This window comes from Saccopteryx leptura, chromosome 7 (genome assembly GCF_036850995.1).
Source record: "Saccopteryx leptura isolate mSacLep1 chromosome 7, mSacLep1_pri_phased_curated, whole genome shotgun sequence".
NCBI classification, from domain to species: domain Eukaryota; kingdom Metazoa; phylum Chordata; class Mammalia; order Chiroptera; family Emballonuridae; genus Saccopteryx; species Saccopteryx leptura.
The window spans coordinates 120,304,075-120,329,155 of record NC_089509.1 but is presented as its reverse complement, the minus strand read 5'-3'; the positions used below and the strand labels follow the sequence as shown (position 1 = coordinate 120,329,155).

Genomic DNA, 25,081 nt, shown 5'->3' with positions numbered 1-25,081 from the left:
GCACTCTCTTGCTCCTGCACCTGTGACTGTAATAATGCCATCCATGGGCTCAGATCATACACATCCAGCCCCACTTGATGTCACTAGTCAGTTGCCCCCATTCCTAAGAGCCATGGCCCCAGTCATAACTTGACTTCTGCCACCTTAATAAAAGGTTTGCCAGCTGCCGCCTCCCCCAAGCCCCTCATGATCATTTCATCAGCCCCGTAGGGGTTTACTGCCCTCTTCTCCACTTGGCAAGTGCCCCAGCAGCTCCATCTGCCATCTTGGGAGCTGAGCAGTTTGCCCTGTTAAAAGGTCAGGAGCAAGGACCCAAGTGCACCCCTATTCACGGCACTTTTGATGCTGACCCTGGGTGATAAGGGTGCAAAGGTGATAGAGCCCAGGCCAGCTTGAAGGACATCTGTGGGTCACGTCAGCTTTTTATCCCACCAGCTCTGTTCTGAGGATCATCCAATGATGGCTCCTCCAGGAACCCAATAACCCCTAAGACATCTGTCCAAGGGACAACACAGCCCCCTCCTGAATGCCACTTCCTCCTGGAAGCCCTTGCTTCCACATCTCCTAGCAGGGGAGGCCACTCTCTTCCCTGGAGCCTGCTACTTAAATGGGGATGCACTGACCACATGCCTTAGGGGAGGCTGGTGTTGATAGAATGTCAGCAGTCTGCCCCAGCCGGTCAGGATTTGATCACCCAAAGGCTAGAGAATGAAAATTCCTGTAGGGGAAAACCCAGCCTCTGGCAGTCCAGCCCTCCACGTTTCTTTCCCCTGGTGAGGTCAGGGCAGGGTGAGGCCTGGGCCCAGACCTCTGTCAGCAGGTCAGGGATGGGTCGGGAGTAGAGATCACTACTGTGGGCTTCACAATTCACAAGGTGCCTTGGTGGGCTGACATTAACACTTAAAAACAGGTCTGCTTGCTCCTTCAAGACTGACTTGTGTTTGCTCCTTATATCAATGTGCAGTGGAAGGCACCCCACCCTGAAGGCAAAGGCGGTAAGAGCTCCTCTGGACCAGCAAGGCTGCCCCACTGTACCACTCCTGTGTGCAGAACTGGTCACATGGACATGCCCAGGGCCCTCCAGGAGAGATGGGATGAGACCCAACCCCTTCCTCCCCAAATCCAGGGGCTGCTGATGTTAACTTACCCTCAGGGCTCAGGTAGCTGGTAGGCCTGCCTGAGGGTGATTGGGGTGGGCTGTTGAAGGCCCCGTGTGCAGTCCCAATGCTCTAGCCCCAGTGCCACTGGCCTGCACATGGAGCTCAGAGAGGCTGGTCCACTGGGAGTGCCAACTAAAACTGCCCTCGTACCCTAGGACCACTGCCACTTAGCAGGCGCTGGACCGCTGAAGGCAGCAAGGACTGATCAGACCCCAGTCCTCTTCCTACGAGTCTTCCTCCAGATGACTGCAGGGCTCCTAGGGAATCTGGGGTTGAGGCCCCAAAGGGAGGCTGTGCCCCCAGCTAAGACTGCACGTGGGAACCTGCCTCAGTGCACTTGCTCTGCGTCAGTGAACACACATCCTCCCTCTCAGCAGTACTTCCCATCCCTGGGGGTGCGGGCAGGCACCAGCACGTGGTTACAGATGGGGCCACTGAGTCCAGAAGATTCAACAGGACTCAGGGATGACACTGAGGTCAATGCAGTATCTCAGTTTAGCCCCAGACCTTGGCACATGGCAGTGCTGCAGGGGAGACAGGTGTGTGGGCTCCTGGATGCTCCCTCAGGCCCTGAGTTCTTACGGAAAGCTGACGGCAACATCTTGGTGGCCCCTCTCACTCCACAGCTTTGAGGTCCACCTGACACTCTCCCACTGAGCATCCTGCCTGGTCTGCAGCTGTCGCCCTCTGAGCTCAGCACCTGCACAGGACTGTGTGCAGGTGGGTTGGTGGCAGGCAGGCCAGGTCCCTTTATTGCCCCAGCATGCACCCCCCAACACAATCTGGCCTTCAGAGCCCTGCAGACCACTAGGCAGCACTGTCCAATCAAACATTCTTCCATGATGAAATACCCACCCCGACCAGTGTGGTTGCCACTAGACACACTCTGCATTCCACAGACACAGGGAGACCTTGGAATAGGCTGTGGCAACTGAGGAGCTGAACTTCTCATTTTCATTCAAACCTAAATAGCCACACATGGCTAGTGGCCACCTGATCTGACAGCAGCACAGCCTTAAGGTTCCTGAGCTCCACCTGGCCCAGCATGGTCCACATCGGGGGCACCAGTCTCATGGGGACACGTGCCGGCGGGGGAGATATGAGAATCACTCCCTCGGAACCCAGTGGACAAGTAACATCCAGTTACAGATGCTACACTTCCCGGCTTCACGGAGGTAGCCCCGCCCCAGGAACCTGAGGCGGCGACGCGTCCTGGGGTCTCCCTGGGCGGGCCAGGGAGGAAGCACACAGGGCGGAGAGGCCCTCTGGGCGCCTGTCACACCCCGGGCCCGGTACCCCGGGTCCTCACATACCCCTGGGTCCCCAGCTCCGGGTTCACCACCCCACCCCCACCCTGTGCACATCGGCCTGAGCATCGGCGCACAGAGCCCTCCACACACCCACCCGCCCCCCAACACGAGCAGAGCGCCCGGGCCACTTGTGCACAGCGCCCCCGGCCGCCGGGTCCCCCGCGCACAGCGCCCCCAGCGCCCCCGGCCGCCCGGTCCCCCGCGCACAGCGCCCCCGGCCGCCCGGTCCCCCGCGCACAGCGCCCCCAGCGCCCCCGGCCGCCCGGTCCCCCGCGCACAGCGTCCCCGGCCGCCCGGTCCCCCCGCGCACAGCGCCCCCAGCGCCCCCGGCCTCCCGGTCCCCCCGCGCACAGCGCCCCCGGCCGCCCGGTCCCCCGCGCACAGCGCCCCCGGCGGCGGCCAAGCAGAGCCGGAGCGGGGCGGCGCACGGCGCGGGGCCGGCCCGGGCGGCTCCCGGCGCGACTTCCTGTTGTGCCCGCGCCCCACCGCCGCCGCCCGGCACCCCTCGCCAGCTGCCCGCGGCCCGGCGCAGCGCCGCCCATGGATTTCACCTAGCGCGGCGCTATGGCGGCGCAGTGCTGCTGCCGCAAGGCGCCCGGAGCCGAGGCCGCGCCCGCCCGCCCGCCGCCCGAGCCGCCGCCCGCCCTGGACGTGGCCTCGGCCTCCAGCGCGCAGCTCTTCCGCCTCCGCCACCTGCAGCTGGGCCTGGAGCTGCGGCCCGAGGCGCGCGAGCTGGCCGGCTGCCTGGTGCTCGAGCTGTGCGCGCTGCGGCCCGCGCCCCGCGCGCTCGTGCTCGACACGCACCCGGCCCTGCGCCTGCACTCGGCCGCCTACCGCCGCGCCCCCGCCGAGCCACCCTGCGCCTTCGCCTTCGCCGCGCCCGGACCCGGACGCGGACCCGGACCCGGACCCGCGCCCCCGCCCCCGCTGCCCGCCTTCCCCGAGGCGCCCGGCGCCGAGCCCGCCTGCTGCCCGCTGGCCTTCAGGGTGGACCCGTTCACCGACTACGGCTCCTCGCTCACCGTCACGCTGCCGCCCGAGCTTCAGGCGCACCAGCCCTTCCAGATCATCCTGCGCTACACCTCGACCGACGCCCCTGCCGTGAGTCCCGTCAGGGTGGGCTCCGGGCGGGGGGCTGGGAGGGGAGTGGGAGGGGGTTGTCTCCAGGAACTCGAGGCGGGTCTGGGGCACCTGCAGGGAGGCAGGGCTGGAGTGGCCCTGGAGGGCACTGGCTTCTCATCAGGCGCTCCCCCGACCTGGTCCTGGAGTCCTGTCCAGGTGCTCTCACGGGTTCCCAGCTGGTTCCTAGGGAGCCCTTGGAAACCTTGGGCAGAGTGAGAGTCCAGATGCTGTCCCAGTGGGTGCTGGGGACAGGGAACAGCCTGCCACCAAGGGAGGCCTCTCCTTTCAGGTGTGTAGGGACAGGCCCTGCCTAGGGACAGAGCAACTTCTGGTAGGCACTTGCCAAGTCGTGACTCTGCTGGAGCCTGGCACAGATCAGGGCTGTCAGATGTGGCAGGGCCTCCGTGTGGCCGGGGCCTTGTGAGCACCAGGTCTGCTCCCTGAAGATGGCGTGAGGGACAGACCTTGCAGAGCAGGAGCTGGGGGCTGGGTTGGCTCCAGTGCTTTGGGCCTCCTGGGCAAGGACTGGCAGGATGCTGTGGCTGAGTGGTCCCGTTTCCCGCAGACAGACGTAAGTTCTGCAGGACTGAGGGCACACAGCTCCCGGTGTCCCAGAGGCTCTGCCTGAAAAGCTTGATGGCCCTGGGCTCCCATATGGACAGCACACGTGGATACTCCCCTTCCCCTCCCCCACACACACCATGCACACAACTGTGGAGGGCCCCAGGAGGTTGTGTCTCTGCCCATGGCATGCCAGCGAGCTGGGTGATAGATGGATAGTGCTGAGGCATCAGGACAGTAGCCACCAAGGTGACATCTGGACGGGAAGAGCCTAGACCAGACAGATAACTAACTGCAGGCTTCCTGCACGATTCCCAGGAGCACTGAGTAGACTCTGTCACCTCCCCTCCTTCCCTGAGCTCCCTGGGGGGTGCTGGCCCCTGGCCAGCTTGGGTTGGCCGCTGCTGCCTGCTCAGGTAGTCTGGGGCTCTGACCAGTATGCCTCCCCGCACAGCAGTGAGAGGGGTGTGCTTCTCCCCGACCTTGATATGTGAACTTGGAGCCATGTGTGATTCACCCAAGACCATGGCCGGCTGAGTGGTGAGACCGGTGCCCTCAGCAGGCCACTGGGGATGGGGCCAGGCCCGCAAAGGGTGGCTGTTGTCCCTGGGCTCTCTGTGGGCCCTTGTGCTCGGGCAGGGAGGGGCAGCATGGTGCCCACAGACTGTGCCCCTCTGGGGCTGCAGGCTGGAGGACAAGGGACCTGGCCCCACGATCTGCTCTACTTGCAGAAGACAGAGTGTGGGTGGGTGTCTGATCTGGGTGCCACTTGTGAATGCCACGGGCTCAGGGCCTGAATCCCTAAGCCTATATCTGTGCCAGGTGAAGCTGCAGCTCCCTGGGAGGCAGTTTGGGGTGCTGAAGACTCTGGGCCCATGCCCCTTGCACCCCATTCTTGAACCCCACTCACTCACCAGCAAGAGCGGCTGTCTTCCTGTCCTGCGGTGTCTGGAGCCCTTAGGCCCGCCCCTTCCTTTCCAGCATGTCGGCTCCTGCACCTGGCTCCCTAGCCCTGGGTGCCCTCTAGGGCGGGTTACTCCTTGCCTGGGGGGTCGGCCCCAGCCTCTGACTCCCAGGGAGGACTGGGGACCCGACTGGTCTTTGTGAGGCTGAGGGGTCAACAGTGCCAGGTGTGCTGGTGAGGACAGGAGGCCTGAGCTGGGTGGAGCCGGAGAAGGACCACAGGGGCGGGAGGGGTCCGTGAGAGGCTGCAGTGGTGGGGTGAGTTTGGGGGACCATCGGGGCCTGTCCCCAGAGTGAGCAAAGGGATCCCTGCAGCAGGTTCCACGGTGGGGCCTCTCCTGATGCCGATTCCTGGGTCCCTGCCCCGGGAATGTTCTGGGGCTGGGCCCAGGAGCCTGCATTTTTTAACAGGCTCCCAAGACAAGTCTCTTGAACATGTAGGGCAGGAGTAGTCAACCTTTTTATACCTACTGCCCACTTTTGTATCTATGTTAGTAGTAACATTTCTAATCACCCACCGGTTCCACAGTCATGGTGATTTATAAAGTAGGGAAGTAACTTTATAAAATTTATAAAGTACAGTTATAGCAAGTTAAAGCATATAATAATTATTTACCAAGTACTTTATGTCGGACTTTCGCTAAGTTTGGCAGAATAAATCTTTATAAAACAACTTACTATAGTTAAATCTATCTTTTTTTTTCATTTTTATTTTATTTATTCATTTTGGGGGGGGGAGAGAGAGAGAGAGAGAGAGAGAGAGAGAGAGAGAGACAGGGGGGAGGAGCTGGAAGCATCAAGCCCAGGGTTTTGAACCGGTGACCTCAGCATTTCCAGGTCGACGCTTTATCCACTGCGCCACCACAGGTCAGGCCTAAATCTATCTTATTATTTATACTTTGGTTGCTCCGGTACCGCCCACCATGAAAGCTGGAGCACCCACTAGGGGGCGGTAGGGACCAGGTTGACCACCACTAATGTACGGGGGTCCGCAAGATACGGCCGGGGCTCCCTGTGGCCAGAGGGGACAGAGAGCAGCGGTGGAAGTGAGCTTTGAAGAAGTCTGTGAGCACCGGCAGGGACAGGATAGGCAGCCCTGCCGGGTCTGGGGTCCACTGGGGTCCGGGGCCTGCAGGGAAGATAGCCCCCCATAGTGGTAGGCAGATGGGTACTGGCAGCCGCTGCGTGGTCTGTCCGTATGGCCCCAGGGGCCCTCTCCACGGCCACGTCTGTCCAGCCGTCCTCTTCGAGTGCCTGGCTTTGGCTCACTGCCCGCTGACCCCTGATCTGGAGCCCGTCGCCCTGTGGCGGTCCTTCCAGGCGAAGCTGGTCCCGTTCCCAAGGGTGACCCGGGCTCGACATGCTCGTTCCTGTGGGGTCATCAGGAAGCGCCGGCTCCATGCATTTCCACGTTCCTGACTCCCTGGCCGGGCCGAGATCAGATTCGTTGCCGGCCGGCCTGTGAGAATTTGGACTTGGATGTTCTGACCGTGTCTCAGTTTCCCTCTGGACACTGGGGTGAGGGGCACAGGCTGGCTTCTGCAGGCATGTCTTGTTGCCTGGAGGGAGGGCTGGCCCTGGTGACACAATCCAGGTCACCCTCGGGTTAGCTGCCCTGCCTGCCCGAGGAGGTGGGTCAGCCGAGGTGACCAGGAGCATCTGCCGGCCTTGGATGAGCCTGGTCAGGCCGCTGCCTCCCGGCTCCGTCCGTCCGTCCGCCCGTCCTGCCTGGCTGGCTGCCGTACCCAGAGGCTCTGGGCCTGGACACGTGAGCGGGAGGGACAGCAGGTCTGGGCCTGCTTCCCACGGCCTTGCCCACTCCGGGAGACCAGCTCACCGGCCCCTGTAGGGTGCCCCAGCCTCGCCAGGGAGGGGAAGTGCCAGCCGGCAGCTGCTCCTGGACGGCTTTGCCCACTGCGGCAAGGAGGGTGCCTGCTGACGCCCCGCCTGCCGCCTGCCTGCAGATCTGGTGGCTGGACCCCGAGCTGACCTACGGCAGTGCCAAGCCCTTCGTCTTCACCCAGGGCCACTCCGTCTGCAACCGCTCCTTCTTCCCCTGCTTCGACACGCCGGCCGTCAAGTGCACCTACTCCGCCGTGGTCAAGGTCCTCCCGCCCGGGCCTCCTCGCTCGGCCCCGTCCCCCTATCCTGGACCCTCCTCGCCGGGGGGACAGGCTGCTCTGCAGGGGGAGGGCCACGTGACAGCCGGGACCCTGAGAAGGGGGACTCAGAGGGGGTGCCAGTCCCCTGGGAGGGGCCGGGCTGCTGAGCCTGCGGATGGCAGCCCCCACCCAGAGGGCAGGAGGTTTACAGAAGAGAAGCATAGTGTGGGGGTTCTCCTAGAAGGGGCTCCCTGACAGGTGGGGGATTTCCTGACCCAGGTTGTGGGGTGCCCTGACGGGGGGCAGGGGGCTCCGACATGAGTGGGGGTCTTTCTGACCTGGGTTGTAGGGTGTTCCTTGGGGTGCCTGCCCTGGGCTGTGGGTGCCCTGACAGGGGGCAGGGGGTTCTGACATGAGTGGGGGTCTTTCTGACCTGGGTTGTAGGGTTTCCCTTGGGGTGCCCGCCCTGGGCTGTGGGTACCTGACAAGTAGGGTCTCCCCTGTGCAGGCCCCGTCAGGGGTGCAGGTGCTGATGAGCGCCACGCAGAGCGCCTACGTGGAGGAGGAGGGCGTCTACCGCTTCTACATGGAGCACCCCGTGCCCGCCTACCTCGTGGCCCTGGTGGCCGGGGACCTGCAGCCGGCGGACATCGGGCCCAGGTAGACCCTCTGCGTCTCGCTTCTTGCAGCAGCCGCTGCCTAGGACCCAGGTCTTGGGGAGAGTGCACCACAGGCGGAGTGTGCGGCCTGAGATGGACCCCACACTCTGGAGACCAGCCCCCCCTCCCTGCCAGGCCCGGCCCCCCTCCCCCGACAGTCCCCCTCCCCCGACGGCTCCTCTCACCCCACGTGCCCCCAGACCTGGCAGCCCCCCCTCCTCGCCATGCCTGGCCCCCCTCCCCCGACAGTCCTCCTCCCCGACAGCCCCTGTCACCCCACGTGCCCCCAGACCTGGCAGCCCCGGCCCCCTCCCCTCGACAGCCCCTGTCACCCCCCGTGCCCCCAGACCTGGCAGCCCCGGCCCCTGACTGCCCGGCACCCTCCTCAAGGCCACACCAAAGGAACCCAGCTGCCCCTCGGTGTTGGGCTAAGCCCCTCCTACCACATCCTGCGTGGTGGCCCTCGAGTGAGGCAGGGGGCAGGGGTGGGCTGGCCTCCAGCCAGGCTGGACAAGTCCCGGCTGGTATTTGAGCCCAGAAGCAGAGGAAGGGTCTGGTGGGGCAGGTGGGGCAGGTTGAGCCTCAGCCCGCCCTCTCGGCCCGTGACAGGAGCCGCGTGTGGGCCGAGCCGTGCCTCCTGCCCACGGCCACCAGCAAGCTGTCGGGGGTGGTGGAGCAGTGGCTGAGTGCGGCCGAGAGGCTCTACGGGCCGTACATGTGGGGCAGGTATGTCCCGGAGCCCCTGGGGGCCCCCGCTGGCCACAGAGGGGTCAGAGGGCAAGACCCCATCCCCCCGAGGAGCCCCTGGGGGCCCCCGCTGGCCACAGGAGGGGTCAGAGGGCAAGACTCCATCCCCTCGAGGAGCCCCTGGGGGCCCCCGCTGGCCACAGAGGGGTCAGAGGGCAAGACCCCATCCCCCCGAGGAGCCCCTGGGGGCCCCCGCTGGCCACAGGAGGGGTCAGAGGGCAAGACTCCATCCCCTCGAGGAGCCCCTGGGGGCCCCCGCTGGCCACAGGAGGGGTCAGAGGGCAAGACTCCATCCCCCCGAGGAGCCCCTGGGGGCCCCCGCTGGCCACAGGAGGGGTCAGAGGGCAAGACTCCATCCCCTCGAGGAGCCCCTGGGGGCCCCCGCTGGCCACAGGACGGGTCAGAGGGCAAGACTCCATCCCCCCGAGGAGCCCCTGGGGGCCCCCGCTGGCCACAGGACGGGTCAGAGGGCAAGACTCCATCCCCCCGAGGAGCCCCTGGGGGCCCCCGCTGGCCACAGAGGGGTCAGAGGGCAAGACTCCATCCCCCCGAGGAGCCCCTGGGGGCCCCCGCTGGCCACAGAGGGGTCAGAGGGCAAGACTCCATCCCCCCGAGGAGCCCCTGGGGGCCCCCGCTGGCCACAGAGGGGTCAGAGGGCAAGACTCCATCCCCCCGAGGAGCCCCTGGGGGCCCCCGCTGGCCACAGAGGGGTCAGAGGGCAAGACTCCATCCCCCCGAGGAGCCCCTGGGGGCCCCCGCTGGCCACAGGACGGGTCAGAGGGCAAGACTCCATCCCCCCGAGGAGCCCCTGAGGGCCCCCGCTGGCCACAGGAGGGGTCAGAGGGCAAGACTCCATCCCCCCGAGGAGCCCCTGAGGGCCCCCGCTGGCCACAGGAGGGGTCAGAGGGCAAGACTCCATCCCCCCGAGGAGCACCAGGGGGCCCCTCGTCTGACCTTCCCGGGGGGGAGTGAGGCTCGCCACCCGGGCCCCGGCCGCTCACGGCCCCGGCACACCCCCCTCCCGGCGCAGGTACGACATCGTCTTCCTGCCCCCCTCCTTCCCCATCGTGGCCATGGAGAACCCCTGCCTCACCTTCGTCATCTCCTCCATCCTGGAGTGTGACGAGTTCCTCATCATCGACGTCATTCACGAGGTGGCCCACAGCTGGTTTGGCAACGCCGTCACCAACGCCACGTGGGAAGAGATGTGGCTGAGCGAGGGCCTGGCCACCTATGCCCAGCGCCGCATCACCACCGAGACCTACGGTACTGCCCACACCCAGCCCCGGGGACGGGGGACACAGGAGGGGAGGTGGGGACACCCAGCCCCGGGGACGGGGGACACAGGCGAGGAGGTGGGGACACAGCCCCGGGGACGGGGGACACAGGAGGGGAGGTGGGGACACCCAGCCCTGGGGACGGGGGACACAGGAGAGGAGGTGGGGACACCCAGCCCCGGGGGACAGGGGACACAGGAGGGGAGGTGGGGGCACCCAGCCCCGGGGACAGGGGACACAGGCGAGGAGGTGGGGGCACCCAGCCCCGGGGACGGGAGACACAGGCGGGGAGGTGGGGACACCTGGGGACGGGGATGGGGGACACAGGCGAGGAGGTGGGGACACCCAGCCCCGGGGACGGGGGACACAGGAGAGGAGGTGGGGACACCCAGCCCTGGGGACAGGGGACACAGGAGAGGAGGTGGGGACACCCAGCCCCGGGGACGGGGGACACAGGAGAGGAGGTGGGGACACCCAGCCCCGGGGACAGGGGACACAGGAGAGGAGGTGGGGACACCCAGCCCCGGGGACGGGGGACACAGGAGAGGAGGTGGGGGCACCCAGCCCCGGGGACGGGGGACACAGGAGAGGAGGTGGGGGCACAGGTGAGGAGGTGGGGACACCCGGGGATGGGGGACACAGGAGAGGAGGTGGGGACACCCAGCCCCGGGGACGGGGGACACAGGCGGGGAGGTGGGGACACCCAGCCCCGGGAATGGGGGACACAGGAGAGGAGGTGGGGACACCCAGCCCCGGGGACGGGGGACACAGGAGGGGAGGTGGGGACACTGAGGAGCAGCTGAGAGCCCCCCCAGCCTCCAGGGTGCAGCCCCTCCCCCCCTGGTGTGTCCAGGAAGGTGGCCTGAGGCCAGCTCTACAAGGCCCAGGGCAGGGACAGCCCCGTCCTTGCCCCAGGGCTCAGGCCTGTCCTGCCCCTCCCACCTCCCCTGCCCCTATGACCTGTCCAGGTGCTGCCTTCACCTGTCTGGAGACAGCCTTCCGCCTGGACGCCCTGCACAGGCAGATGAAGTTACTGGGAGAGGACAGCCCGGTCAGCAAGCTGCAGGTCAAGCTGGAGCCAGGTACCCACTGCCCCCGGGACCCAGGTCAGTCACCCGCGGTCTCTGAACCTGCCGCGTGCTTCCACTGTCCCCACCACGGCTGGACCCCTGCAGAGGCGGCCCAGGACGGTCCCCCAAGGCTTCCTCAGCCTGTCGCTACCTCTCGTGGGCTCTGAGCCCACGGCACTGCGGTTGCTGGGCCCCCCATCTCCCCCAGACCCTGCGGGTAGGGCCGTCCGCATGCCCGTGTTCCCTGGACGTCCATACTTGACGGGACAGGCCCCTGGCCGCTCCTGCCCCCTGGGGCGTGGAGGTGGCACCAAGCAGAGCGGGTCTTGTTTCAGGGGTGAACCCCAGCCACCTGATGAACCTGTTCACCTACGAAAAGGGCTACTGCTTCGTCTACTATCTGTCCCAGCTCTGCGGGGACCCCCAGCGCTTCGACGACTTCCTTCGAGTGAGCAGCCCAGCCTGGACAGCCCCCGCCCTGGACTGCCCCTGCCCCTCCCACCCCTGTCCCTCCCACCCACTGAGCCCCGCCCCACCCCTGTCCCTCCCACCCACTGAGCCCCGCCCCACCCCTGTCCCTCCCACCCCTGCCCTGGACTGCCCCTGCCCCTCCCGCCCCTGTCCCTCCCGCCCACTGAGCCCCGCCCCACCCCTGTCCCTCCCGCCCACTGAGCCCCGCCCCACCCCTGTCCCTCCCACCCCTGCCCTGGACTGCCCCTGCCCCTCCCGCCCCTCTCCCTCCCGCCCACTGAGCCCCGCCCCACCCCTGCCCTGGACTGCCCCTGCCCCTCCCGCCCCTCTCCCTCCCACCCACTGAGCCCAGCCCCACCCCTGTCCCTCCCACCCCTGCCCTGGACTGCCCCTGCCCCTCCCGCCCCTCTCCCTCCCGCCCACTGAGCCCCGCCCCACCCCTGCCCTGGACTGCCCCTGCCCCTCCCGCCCCTCTCCCTCCCGCCCACTGAGCCCAGCCCCACCCCTGTCCCTCCCACCCACTGAGCCCCGCCCCGCCCCTGTCCCTCCCGCCCACTGAGCCCCGCCCCACCCCTGTCCCTCCCGCCCACTGAGCCCCGCCCCACCCCTGTCCCTCCCACCCACTGAGCCCCGCCCCACCCCTGTCCCTCCCACCCCTGCCCCTCCCGCCCCTGCCCCTCCCGCCCCTCTCCCTCCCGCCCACTGAGCCCCGCCCCACCCCTGCCCTGGACTGCCCCTGCCCCTCCCGCCCCTGTCCCTCCCGCCCACTGAGCCCCGCCCCGCCCCTGTCCCTCCCGCCCACTGAGCCCCGCCCCGCCCCTCTCCCTCCCGCCCACTGAGCCCCGCCCCGCCCCTGTCCCTCCCACCCCTGCCCCTCCCGCCCCTGCCCCTCCCGCCCCTCTCCCTCCCGCCCACTGAGCCCCGCCCCACCCCTGCCCTGGACTGCCCCTGCCCCGCCCCACCCCTGCCCCTCCCACCCACTGAGCCCCGCCCCGCCCCTGTCCCTCCCACCCACTGAGCCCCGCCCCGCCCCTGTCCCTCCCGCCCACTGAGCCCCGCCCCACCCCTGCACCCTCGCAGGCCTATGTGGAGAAGTACAAGTTCACCAGTGTGGTGGCCCAGGACCTGCTGGACTCCTTCCTCAGCTTCTTCCCGGAGCTGAAGGAGCAGAGTGTGGACTGCCGGGCAGGTGAGGCCCGTCACCTGCTGCAGGTCCCGCCAGCCTGCCGGGGGAGCCGTGGGGTGTAGGGAGGACCTCGCCACACAGGTGCCACCTCGGCTTGGAGAAAACCCCGTGGGTTCATCTGTCCTTCCTTCAGACACCCTCACTGGACAGTGTGGGCTTCAGGCTGGGAGGCCACGGAAACAGAGGAGGGTATGCTTTTCAGCCCGATGAAGCCCAAGGGGCTTCCAGGAGGAGGTGGCACTTAGACCAAGCTGATCTGTTTAGACAGTCTCAGGAAGGAGGGCATGAAAACAGTACATGCAAAGGGCCTGGAACAGGGTCAGCAGGATGGAGGGAAGTTCGCCAGAGCTGGCTGAAGCCTATTGGCCTGCTTGTGCAACACCCATGAGGGTATCCCTGGGGGTCCCGGGTCGGAGGGCTTCGGGGCTAAAAGAAAGACTCGGGGCGTCTGACGTGTGAGAGAGGCCAAGATCTGTTGGAGGGCAGTGAGGTGGGGCTGGGCAGGCTGGGTATGGTGACCCTGTTTTGGTAGATGAAGGACTCCAAGGGTTTGGGGGGATAGAGGGGGGCAGAGCAGCAAGGTTTTAAAGCAGGAACGTCGCTTTACCCACATGGTGCAGAGACCCCGACCCCCCGTGCTGAGGTTGGGTTCTAAGTGCTCTGTTGTTCTGTGCCCAGGAGAAGCGGGGGGGTGGGGAGGGCCGAGTGTCCCTCAGTCGTCAACTCCAGCTTTCTGGCCCCCGGCTGTGCCCCCCGAGAGAAGCCAGGCCAGTGGCTTGACGTGGCAGGTGCTGGAGCTGACCCCAGCCTTCCCTAACTGCCCCTGCCCCGGGGGCTCCCAGGCTCTGGAACAGTCATGACCAGGGGACCCCTCCCCAGCCCGGTGGGGACCCCAGGATCGCACCTCCCTGCAGGACTGGAGTTCGAACGTTGGCTTAACGCCACGGGCCCGCCGCTGGCCGAGCCGGACCTGTCTCAGGGATCCAGCCTGACCCGGCCGGTGGAGGCGCTGTTCCAGCTGTGGACCGCAGAGCCCCTGGACCAGGCGGCCGCCTCCGCCAGCGCCATCGACATCTCCAAGTGGAGGACCTTCCAGACGGCGCTGTTCTTGGACCGGCTCCTCGATGGGTCTCCGCTGCCCCAGGGTGGGTCCTGCAGCGGCTGGGGGAGTGAGGTAGGGGCGGCCGGCTGGGGAGGGTGTGCCTGCCAGCCCTGACCTGCCCTCGGCCCCCGCAGAGGTGGTGACGAGCCTGTCCAAGTGCTACTCCTCCCTGCTGGACTCCATGAACGCCGAGATCCGCATCCGCTGGCTGCAGATCGTGGTCCGGAACGACTACTACCCCGATCTCCACCGGGTCCGGCGTTTCCTCGAGAGCCAGGTGTGTCCACCCGCACCGGGCCCTGCCCCTTCCGTCCTCTACCGCCTCACCTGACCCTCCAGTCCGGCTTCTCCAGCTGGGTATCCCAGAGAATGGGGTGGGGAAGACGTGGGGGGTTGGTGGGGGGCAGGGGGGGCGGGTACCACGTGGAAAGAGCCCAGACCCACCGGTCCTCGGGGAGACCATGCCCATATCCAGAGGGGATGAGCTGGAGATCTAGGCCCACTTGGCTCCGGCCTGTCAGCATTCGGGCTCCTGATCGGGGCTGGGGGCGTCTGCACTTCTCGGAGGCCCAAGGGTCCCAGGCCTCCCTCCAGGGGCCCCACCCTCTCCGCCCTGCCCCCGTCAGTGACCCCCAGCCCAGGCTCCCTGGAGATAAGCCCTCTGCACAAGGGCTGTGGTGGGGGTGGGAGGCCAGCCGGGCACCCTGAGTGCGGAGGCGGGGCCAGCGGGCTGGAGGCGGGGCCGGCGGGCTGGAGGCGGGGCCAGCGGGCTGGAGGCGGGGCCAGCGGGCTGGAGGCGGGGCCGGGCAGCAGCTGGCGTGACCCCGTGCCCCCCTCCCCCGCACCCGCCCAGATGTCCCGCATGTACACCATCCCGCTCTACGAGGACCTCTGCACCGGCGCCCTCAAGTCCTTCGCGCTGGAGGTGTTCTACCAGACGCAGGGCCGGCTGCACCCCAACCTGCGCAGGACCATCCAGCAGATCCTGTCCCAGGGCCTGGGTCCCGGCGCGGAGCCCGGCGGCACCGGAGCCGACGCGGAGGGAGACGCGCACACGCCAGCCCTGCTGCTCGGGGACGAGGCCCCCAGCGGCGCCATCTCGCTCAGGGACGTGAACGTGTCTGCCTAGCCCCGGCCTCCCAGACACCACGATTGTGCCTTCTGTGGCCCAGGCTCGCCATGACTGCACGTCGGCTCTGGCCACGAGCTCCGCCTGGGCCCATGCCCTTCCTGTGGCCACTCCAGGGGACCTCCTCTCGGCCAGGCAAGGCCCGTGGACCCGGTTCCCCCGCCCCAGCTCTCTTGCACTGCAGGCTCCAGAGTGGCCAGCACATGCCATGTCCTCCTGTCTCAACACTGACTGCCGGGCGCTGCCCCTGGGGCGATGGCCTCAGAGCCCCATGGTGACCGCCACACTGTGCCTTATGTCTGCAGGGAGGCCTGGGCCGCGCTGTGTCTGCAGCGGGCCTCCCGCAGAGCCCTGGACCCCAGCCCTGGGGTGAGCAGCCTCCTTTGGCCCCTGGTAGAGTGACAAGGATGCAGACGTGCCCTCGGTGTGAGGGCAGGGGACACCGAGGAGAGAGTGGACAGCCCTGGGGAAGGGCCCCTTCAAAGCCTTACCCCTCAGGGAACAGGGGGTCCCTGGCCCCAGGGGAAGTGGGACAGGAGAGCTGTCTGATGGCTGCTGGGGCTGGTGCAGCTGGGCCCAAACGTAAGGGGTAGGTGACGCTGGTGCTCTTTTCTTAGGCCCACTGTGCTGGGGGGTGTGGGGACCCTGTGCTCAGAGGGCTGGGCCACCCAGGGGGACCGCTGCCACAGGGTCACCCTGATTGTCCCATTAAACCTCCACTCTGAAATTGACCTCCGAGCTTAGTCACCCCAGTGCTTGTCCTCCACATCTGCCTGGCTGCCCTGGGCTGGAGTCAGGAGTGGGTCACGGCCCGTCCTCAGACACACAAGGCCCTGGCCAGAGACGGGGGTCCCAGATGGGCCGAAGATCTCTGCCCTCTAGCCACTCCTGGACATCCTTGGCTCTGCCCACAGCCCCTGGGGTCTGAGGAGCAGGGGCAGGCTGACCCCGCCCTTCCCAGCCCCTTGGCTCACCCATTGGGCCCACGAACACCAAAGCAAAGGAGGCCACTTGTCACCACCCTCGGGCCTTTCTCAGCAGTGGTCCCCCATCCTAGACAAGTCAAAGAGGAGGTGAGTGGCAGGGACATTTGGTCTCAGAGCAGGGGCTGTGACAGCCACCAGCACGTGTTCTGTAGCGGCTGGTGCAGCCGGGGCTCAGAGGAGGGACCAAGGTCAGGGACGTGACTCAGGACATCACCACAAAGGACAGCTGAGCCGTGGGCTGTGGTGTGAGGCAGCCGCTGAATTCACACGGTGGGGTCCAGGCTCCGGCCAACAGCTGCGGCGCTGTCTGGTCACAGATCTCATGCCAGGATGACCCGCTTTGATCCAAAGCGGCGTGTTACCCAACTCACTGGCCAGACCCGGGCTCAGAGATGCCCTCTTCCTTCATGAGGGGCCAGGACGTAGCAGGACCAGGAGTGATGGGCCAGCAGCCCTGGTGTCTCCACATCGAGCCCCCGCGTCACCAAATAGCCCATTGACTCTTCCCTGCGCTTCAGACCTCCCCTGCCAAGGAAGTCGCCCATTTCTCACTGGGTCACAGCGCAAGCCCATGCTGAGGAGCTTGGGTGGTCTCTAGGAGTGAGGGTCCGTGTGCCAGCCCTGCACCGGGGCCAGGTGGGGCTCCAGTCCCCCAGGCAGAGCCCCCACACACAGGGACCAGGGACCGGGCTGCTGCAGCGACGTCCCAGAGAGCAGGACCCGGGAGGCACCCAGGAGCCCCTGCCCCTCGGCAACCCTGCCCTCGGCCAGGCAGGTGCGGCCAGGGACCCGTCCCGGGAGTGGGCGCCTCAGTCCAGGGAACTCTGGGGCCCTTGGCTCCGTCCTCAGCGGTCCGACTTCATCCTGTCTTCTTGGCACCCTGAGCATGGCACTGACCAGGAAGCCCCCCTAGGGGACTGTGCTGCTCAGCTTGTCCCCTACACGGCTGTGGGCGCACCTCCAGTCTCAGATTCCCAGCCCCAGGCTGTGGGTGCACCTCCAGGCTCAGACCCCCAGGCTGTGGGCACACCTCCAGGCTCAGACCCCCAGCCCCGGGCTCTGGGCGCACCTCCAGGCTCAGACCCCCAGCCCCAGGCTGTGGGCGCACCTCCAGGCTCAGACCCCCAGGCTGTGGGCGCACCTCCAGTCTCAGACCCCCAGCCCCGGGCTGTGGGCGCACCTCCAGTCTCAGATTCCCAGGCTCTGGGCGCACCTCCAGGCTCAGACCCCCAGGCTGTGGGCGCACCTCCAGGCTCAGACCCCCAGGCTGTGGGCGCACCTCCAGGCTCAGACCCCCAGGCTGTGGGCGCACCTCCAGGCTCAGACCCCCAGGCTGTGGGCGCACCTCCAGGCTCAGACCCCCAGGCTGTGGGCGCACCTCCAGGCTCAGACCCCCAGGCTGTGGGCGCACCTCCAGGCTCAGACCCCCAGGCTGTGGGTGCACCTCCAGGCTCAGACCTCCAGCCCCAGGCTCCGGGTTTCTCTGATGGTTCAGCTCTCAGCAATGGTTCTGACACGTGCTTGGTCCCAGCTTTGCAGGCCAGCAGCCCTGCTGGCTGGTCTCTGCCGAGAGCGGCTGCACCCAGCGGGCCCCCCCAGCGTTGGGAAGCTCCGAAACAGCTCTCTGCAGTTCGCTCACGCTCCCTGTCATCCTGGCCACAGTCTGTCCCGGCTGGCGTCAGCCCAGGCGTCCTGCGTCCCTGGCCTTTCTCCATTCCTTGCTTCCCAGCCCGTCTCTTCCTGGTAGAATCTTGCCTGGTCAGCACGTGCTGCTGCTTCCCTGGCCTCTCCACCGACCGAGTCAGTGAGGATGTCATCGGCCCCGTGAGTCACCACGGCTGAGTTTTCCCACATGTTCCACGGCTGCATTAACAACTTACCAACCTTCACGCTCCCGGGAATGGGCCCCGGCCAGCCCCCCAGCAGCGGCACGCGCCCCGGGGACGGTTGGCTCAGCACCCTCTCCGAGGTTGCTTTCCATACCGTGTAGGCTGGGGTACGCTCCAGAAACAGGTTTGTTTCTCACTCGTGCTACTTGTCTACCTCAGGCCGGCAGTGGGGTGGGGGTCTTGCCGGCACTGGGTCCCCAAGGACCCACGCTGAGGGAGGAGAGGACACCTGCAGCATCCCAGGCCCCGTGCCACAGACACACGAGGGGCTCACGCTGGCGGTCAGACATGGGGACTATGCACCCCTTCTGTCCACACTGGTCTCATGCAGTCACTGCCTCCACGTGCACAGAAATGGGGGGGGGATAGCAGTAATGCCCCCGTGCTGAGGACAGAGAACGGAGGACCGAGGCGGTGGCACAGTGGTGGTGTTGGAGCTGGGGGAGGGTGTATACAAACAGAAGGGGAGTGACCACGACTATCAGATCCGCTGGGACCAAGGAAGGGAGGACGTTGATTGACAAGCTGGCTTCCGCGAGGTGGGTCTGGGAGCAGAAGTCTGAGAAGAGGCAAGAGAGAGGAGACGGGCTCGGGTGCAGAGCCTGCACGGCCCACCGCCTCTCTGGGTCCGTGGCACTAGATCAGGCGTTCTGTGTCCCTCAGGCCATGTCCTGTATAGTCCAGGCTCAACCCCAGGGGTGCTCTCCCCCCCCTTGCTGGTGTAAGTCACCCTGTTCTAGGCCAGATGCCTTGGGCAGAACTTCCAGGAACTTCAGTCCTAAAAATACAGCTCACACTTGGGAGCCATCGGGGAAGTATGAGACGGAGGACCACACACACACACCACACACTCCACGCACCCACCCAACACCGGATCGGTCAGCGAGCAGGAGAAACAGGGGACCTGACCACACGGGGCGGGAAAACCCCAGCCACACAAGGGGGCTGGAAGTAAACCACGGAACGGACAGGCGCTGAGACCAAGGGAGTGTGCGGGGACCAGAAACGCTGAGATGGTTTAAGGGGAAATTATTAAAAATAAGTGGAAAATCAGTAAATGGTCACAATGAAGATGGGGCGTGTGGGCTAGGACGGCAAGACAGAATGCTCCTTTGAAGTGGATGTATTATTTTAAAAAATATTTATAAAAATTTATTTGAACCAAAAGTACAGTGTGTCCGTAAAGTCATGGTGCACTTTTGACTGGTCACAGGAAAGCAACAGAAGACGATCGAAATGTGAAATCTGCACCAAATCAAAGGAAAACTCTCCCAGTTTCATACTATTCAGTGCAGTTCGATGTGGGCTCAGGCACAGATATTTTAGGGCTCCTTAGGCAGCTATCCCGTATAGCCTCTACAGACTCGTCACTGACTGATGGCCTACCAGAGCGGGGTTTCTCCACCAAACTGCCGGTTTCCTTCAACTGCTTATCCCACCAAGTAATGTTATTCCTATGGGGTGGCGCTTCGTTATAAATGCGCCGATATTTACGTTGCACTTTGCTCATGGATTCAGATTTAGTGAGCCACAGAACACACTGAACTTTACCGTCCACATCTCGACTGGCATGGCCGTGGGCTGCTCCGCTGTATACACGGTGTTACATCATCATCTGTGCATGCGCACATGCTGCCACATCATCCTACAGAAACTGGGAGGGTTTTCCTTTTATTTGGTGCAGATTTCACATTTCTATCATTTTTTGTTGCTTGCTTGTGACCGATCAAAAGTGCACCATGACTTTATGGACACACTGTATAAACCTAGAAGCAAGATCTGAGATGAATGCTCCCACATTCTTTTTATAATGGGGTTTAAAACCCCCAGAACAATATAAAACATCACCCCAAATAACCCATGCCTCCCATAGCAGTGAGCACAGTGACTCAGGTCTGCCTTGTGTGGGAGTGCAGGCTGTCCCCTCACGGAGCTGTCAGCGTGCCACCCACCTGGGCCGCCACAGCCTCCCCTTGAGGCTCTGTTTGTAGAATGGGGCCGAGATACATCCCTGTGGGGGGCGTGAGGCTCCTGCAGGCTCACTGTCCCCTTGTCTCAAGTGAGTTTGACCCTCTGAGCTCTCAGGCTGGGACCCTCCCCACTTCTGCAGAACCGCCCACAGTGGCTCTTCAGACCCAAACGGACCCTGTACCAGCCCAACCTGCAAGATTTCTTCAGCTGAGCCTCCGAGCCTGGGGAAGGGGGGTAGACTCAAGCTCCCAGGACCCCACCCCCCTCCCCCGTCAGGGACATCCCACAGAGGAGCGGTCCTCGTTTGTAACCCTCACTGACCCCCCACCACAGCCCAGGAGGACCAGCAAATGCTTTGCATCAATTTCTCATTTCCTCCTCACAACCACCCTGGGCCTTCTGCACGTGGGGTTTATTGATGAAGAGACAGAGGCCCAGAGTGGCCAGGACATAGGGCCAGCAAGACCAGGTGTCCAGTGGATCTTGCTCAGGCGATTTCAGACCACTCCAGGCTCCCGGGCTGCTGCTCTAGCCATCTCCTGGACCCACTGGGGTGGAGGCCCAGGCTCCCACCATCTCTCAGGGCTCCGAGGGCAGAGGCAGCTCCAGGAAGGGTGGGCTGGCAGCTGGTCCTGCGGGCCCACGGCCTTGCTGAGGTGTTGGTGATGGGGTTCTGTGATGAAGCCAGAGCCTGTCTGCCACCTGTGAGAATCCCAGAGAGGAGGCTGCGCTGCCTGCAGGCCCAGGACAACGGGCCTGTACTGTGGCTGCTGGGGGTGGGGGTGAGGTGGTGGAGGGGAGCACAGCGCCTACCCCGTTTTCTGGGTCTGAAGCCGCCCTGCAAATCAGACCCGTCAATGTAGCTGAGAACGTCTTTCACCCAGGTCCTCATCGAAGCATTGCCCCAAAGTCTGTCTTTTTACTACGAGCCCCATGGTCTTCCTAAATGGACAGGGGCCCAAACCCAGTCCTTGAAATTCCACAGGGTCTCTGGACTGTCTCACTGGGCACCACACCCTAATGGCACGTCCCCCCATCTCATAACTAGTCGCCAAGCACCTTCTAAGCTAAATCTTCATTGCTGATTAAAAAGCTGGGCCTCGGAGCTCACTGGACTAGCCCAGCCTCAGGGACCTACTTCTGAGCCCAAGCAAGGTAAGTGATCTTTTATTTTTTTTTTTTCATTTTATTTTCTTGAGAAAGGTAGAGAATTCAACTGGCAACCTCCAGCTCTGGGAGGATGCTCCAACCAACTGAGCTATCCGGCCAGGACTTGATTTCTTTTTTCTTTCCCGAGAGACAGAGTCAGGAAGGGAGAGGGCAGGAGGAAGGGAAGCATTCATCTGCTGTCCCACTCAGTCGTGCATGGGTGAGTGATCTTTTAAGTGAAAAGCACCGCCTGCCTCCACTCTTTCACAACCCTGATGGGAAGTTTCCCACCTCTGGACTGTGTCAGAGCCCTGGGCTGCCACACCCTCACACCCCCGCAGGCTCTCACACTGCCTGCCACCCGTCCCCGGCACATGCCACACTCTCATCTACACCCCTGGGGACACGGTGCTCTAAAAATACATCCAGAAACTTTTTGATGCTCAGCCCTGAAAGGGAAGACCTCGATGCCCTCCCCTGGCCTGTGAGCTAGACTTGGTGACATGTTTCTTTTCTTTTTTTTTTTTTTTTTACGTTTTTCTGAAGCTGGAAACAGGGAGAGACAGTCAGACAGACTCCCGCATGCGCCCGACCGGGATCCACCCGGCACGCCCACCATGGGGCGACGCTCTGCCCACCAGGGGGCGATGCTCTGCCCATCCTGGGCGTCGCCATGTTGCGACCAGAGCCACTCTAGCGCCTGGGGCAGAGGCCACAGAGCCATCCCCAGCGCCCGGGCCATCTTTGCTCCAATGGAGCCTTGGCTGCGGGAGGGGAAGAGAGAGACAGAGAGGAAAGCGCGGCGGAGGGGTGGAGAAGCAAATGGGCGCTTCTCCTATGTGCCCTGGCCGGGAATCGAACCCGGGTCCTCCGCACGCTAGGCCGACGCTCTACCGCTGAGCCAACCGGCCAGGGCGACATGTTTCTAATGAATGGAATGTGGTAGCAAAGAGGACTGTGACATCTGATGGGGGGGGTCAAAACACAAGAGCGGCTTCCAACTTCCCTGTCCCGAGGATCACATGCTCTGGAGCAAACCAGCTGCCACGCTGCGAGGACACTGGAACAGCTTTCTGGAGGTCCATGTGACAAGCACAGGCCTCCTCTGAGTGAGCCTGAGAGAACCCTCCAGTTCACTGCAGTCCTGGACATTTCCACAGCGGTTTCCCAAGAATCTGAGCCGCCCCCACCCTAACCCTCAGAAAGCATGAGATAATAAATGTCATGTTAAGTCACTAAGTTTTGGGGTAACTTGATATGCAATAGATTATTTGGTTTTTTTATTTTATTTTTTACAGAGACAGAGAGTCAGAGAGAGGGATAGATAGGGACAGACAGACAGGAACGGAGAGATGAGAAGCATCAATCATTAGTTTTTTGTTGCAATACCTTAGTTCATTGATTGCTTTCTCATATGTGCCTTGACCGTAGGGCTACAGCAGACCGAGTAACCCCTTGCTGGAGCCAGTGACCTTGGGTCCAAGCTGGTGAGCTTTGCTCAAACCAGATGAGCCCGCGCTCAAGCTGGCGACCTCGGGGTCTCGAACCTGGGTCCTCCGCATCCCAGTCCGATGCTTTATCCACTGTGCCACTGCCTAGTCAGGCAATACACAGATTATTAATGCAGGGCCATTCTAGGACTGACTGGTTCTGGAGCTCAGAGATATCACCAGAGACCCAGGCTCTGTCTGCTTAGGATTCTTCTCATCATATTGGTCTTTGTCCCCTGGCTGGACCCCTTGTGGTCACAAGCCAGCTGCAGCTTGTACTCCTTTGGGGGGGAGGGTGTCTGGTGCACACCCCCACAGATTGGCTGCAGAACACCTGTCCTCTGGCCTTCTGAAGACTGTGAAAGACTCCCAGCACCCCTCAAAGGACTGCTTCTTGTGCCCCACCATCCAGAGCTGGGGTCTGTGCCCCTTTCTGAAACTTCTGACTCTGGAGCTGGGGAGAGGTCCAGATGCCCCCAATGCCAGCAACTACACAGACTCAAAACCAAGACTCTTGTTGGTGAAGCGGCAGTGGCTATGTGGTGGACCCCAGGGGAACGCGGCAGCCGGACAAGCCAGGGCTGCACCACGGGCCCAGCACGCTGCCCCCTTCCTCGCCACCTGCTACTGCTGCCTGCCCCTTCACTTAGAGCAGTTAGTTCAGTGCTCCCCTCTCCACCCCCACCTAACTTGGGGGGTGATTTGCAGGCAGGACACTCGTTTCTAGTCTCTGTATCGCCATGAGAATGCAGTACCCAAAGCAATGCCCCATTTTTGCCCACTGAACAAATGGTGAAGAGATGAGGGGGTTCAGAGGAGAGACCCCCTCCTGGCAAGGAAGTCAAGGAACATCCCTAGAGAAATGACAAGAGCATTCATCCAAGCAGAACAAGAGGTGTGAGCAAAACCCTGGGGCACCAAGTCTCTGGAGTGGTGACAACCTGGGGGCCCAAGTGGGCTGGGGATCAGGGAGAGCAGGCAACGTTCATAATCTGTAGGACCCGAAGGAAGCCGTTAGGAGTGTGGTCAGTGGGGGTCAGGTCCTGCCTGAGGGCAGGGGGAAGGGACATTTACCTTCATCCTCCTGAAACCCTCGAACTGCACTGTGACGTGGGGGGGGGGGGTCCCACCTTAATGAGGTGGCTCCACTGAGGCTCAGACTTGAAATAACTCCCTGTCCCAGGGCCTGCGGCCGTCAAGTTTGGGGTCCAGAACTAGATGCCTCCAGAACCTCTCGTCCCACCACCCCAGGCTGCTTCCTGATACCTGCTGGCCAGAGGAGCCTGCACTCCTACCTGGCCAAAGGCGCATCTCGGCGCCCGGGCGTGGGAGATCACAGGGCCTGCGGGGTAAGGGTGCTACAGGGCGGGCTGATGCCATCTCGGGGCCCGTCACTCAGTTGTCCCTGCAGGCCGGGGCTGCTGCCTATCGGGCACCAGCTGTCTCCTGTGGTCCCTTCTCTGGGCATAGGCCCTGCTCAGGAGACAGCCTGCAAGCCGGGGTGAGCTGGCTCCTCTGCTGCTAACCACCCCGATGTGTTACGTGGGGCGCACCCATTGCCCAGCACCCCAGGGAAAAGATCGCCTCCTACTCCTTCAAAATCGCCCAGGCCTTTCCTGATTGCTCTCACCTACAGGGCAGCCTCCAGCCTGCCAGGAGGTCAGGCACCTCTGGGAGAGCGAGCGCCCCGGGGGTCCTCAAGTCACGAAGCATCCCCTGGCATCCCAGAGGGGTGCTGAGATGCGGTCGCCCCGTTGCTAGAACAGCAGCAGCGATGAGTACCCTAGGCCCCCACACCAGGGAGCTGAGGCCTAGCGGGGTCGAGATAACTCAACGTCAGGCCACCACCAACAGCTGCTGCCCAGGCAGGCCCTGCCCAGCCTCTCAGCGGGAGGAGCTCGCAGAGCGGTCAGGGGCCGGGGCTCCTGGACCAGGTTCTTTCCGCGTCCGCCGGTAGGGGCTTTGTAGGATCTTCCGCTAGAAGAAGGGCCTTGATGTGACCACTCGTCACATCAGGTACAAGTGGCCTGAGGATGCAAAAGCTGAGAAGCCCTGATAGGTGGCCCAGGAGCTGTCCCTAGCTGGCCCCTTCTCCCCCGCCGGACCCGCTGCTGAAGGCTGCAGCCACAGCGAAGCAGCTTGGACGGGCGGGTGGAGAATAAGCTCTGGCTGGCCGCCTTCCTTCCTGGGAACGGGGATGGCGACGCGCAGGTTCCCGCAGCAAGAGCGAATCAATCCTTGAGCAGGTGCCTAACCCACCGCCCTCACCGCCCGCAGCACTAGGACCGCACGGCCAGCGGGGCGCTGTCCAGCCCCAGGGCCCGCCGCGCGCGCCGGAAGAAGAGGTGCATTCTGGGAGGGAGCGCTGCCTGCTGGGATCTGTAGTCCACGGCGTGAGTCGGCCTCTCTGCTCCCTTCAGCCCCCCCGGAGTCCGCGAGTCCAAGCGGTGCCGACGCCCCGGCCCGACCTGCAGAGGCCCAAGGACAGGACGCCTGCCGGCTTCGTCGGGCATGAACTTCGACCGGAAATGTTCCGGGCCCGTTACGTCCGGGAGGAGAAGGGCATCCGGGGCCACGATAGGGCCTCGCGAGAGTCCTGCTTGGGAGCCACGCCCCCAAGAGGAGGGCTGGAAGCTGCTTGAGTGTGATTGGGTTTCTTTGTCACGTGATTTTAAGCAGCGCGCTCGGTTGGCTGCAGCCTGCGACCCCCTGCTGCGGTTACCCGGGCGACCGTGCG

General features: G+C 64.2%; 1 protein-coding gene across 2 annotated transcripts; it reads left to right on the top strand.

Annotated features, from left to right (window-relative positions):
* Positions 1-2,926: 2,926 nt before the first annotated feature.
* On the top strand, positions 2,927-15,590 carry RNPEPL1 (arginyl aminopeptidase like 1). Of its 2 annotated transcripts, none has more exons than XM_066345378.1 (11): positions 2,927-3,571; positions 7,081-7,221; positions 7,727-7,878; positions 8,487-8,603; positions 9,655-9,890; positions 10,870-10,983; positions 11,307-11,419; positions 12,523-12,631; positions 13,471-13,773; positions 13,865-14,007; positions 14,584-15,590. In XM_066345378.1, the coding sequence occupies exons 1-11, from the start codon at positions 3,035-3,037 to the stop codon at positions 14,857-14,859; spliced, it is 2,241 nt and encodes a 746-aa protein (XP_066201475.1). In that variant the 5' UTR covers positions 2,927-3,034; the 3' UTR covers positions 14,860-15,590. The 2 variants fall into 2 exon arrangements, with proteins under 2 accessions (XP_066201475.1, XP_066201476.1); XM_066345379.1 differs by having other exon boundaries at positions 2,928-3,571; positions 13,543-13,773.
* The last annotated feature ends 9,491 nt before the right edge of the window (positions 15,591-25,081 follow it).

What these genes read in the sequence shown, in the direction of transcription:
- RNPEPL1 (XM_066345378.1), top strand. Translation starts at nt 3,035, where the DNA reads ATGGCGGCGCAGTGCTGCTGCCGCAAGGCGCCCGGAGCCGAGGCCGCG. An exon ending in GGGCCGTACATGTGGGGCAG is followed by an intron (nt 8,604 to 9,654) that starts GTATGTCCCGGA and finishes CTCCCGGCGCAG; the next exon opens with GTACGACATCGTCTTCCTGC. An exon ending in TGGGTCTCCGCTGCCCCAGG is followed by an intron (nt 13,774 to 13,864) that starts GTGGGTCCTGCA and finishes CGGCCCCCGCAG; the next exon opens with AGGTGGTGACGAGCCTGTCC.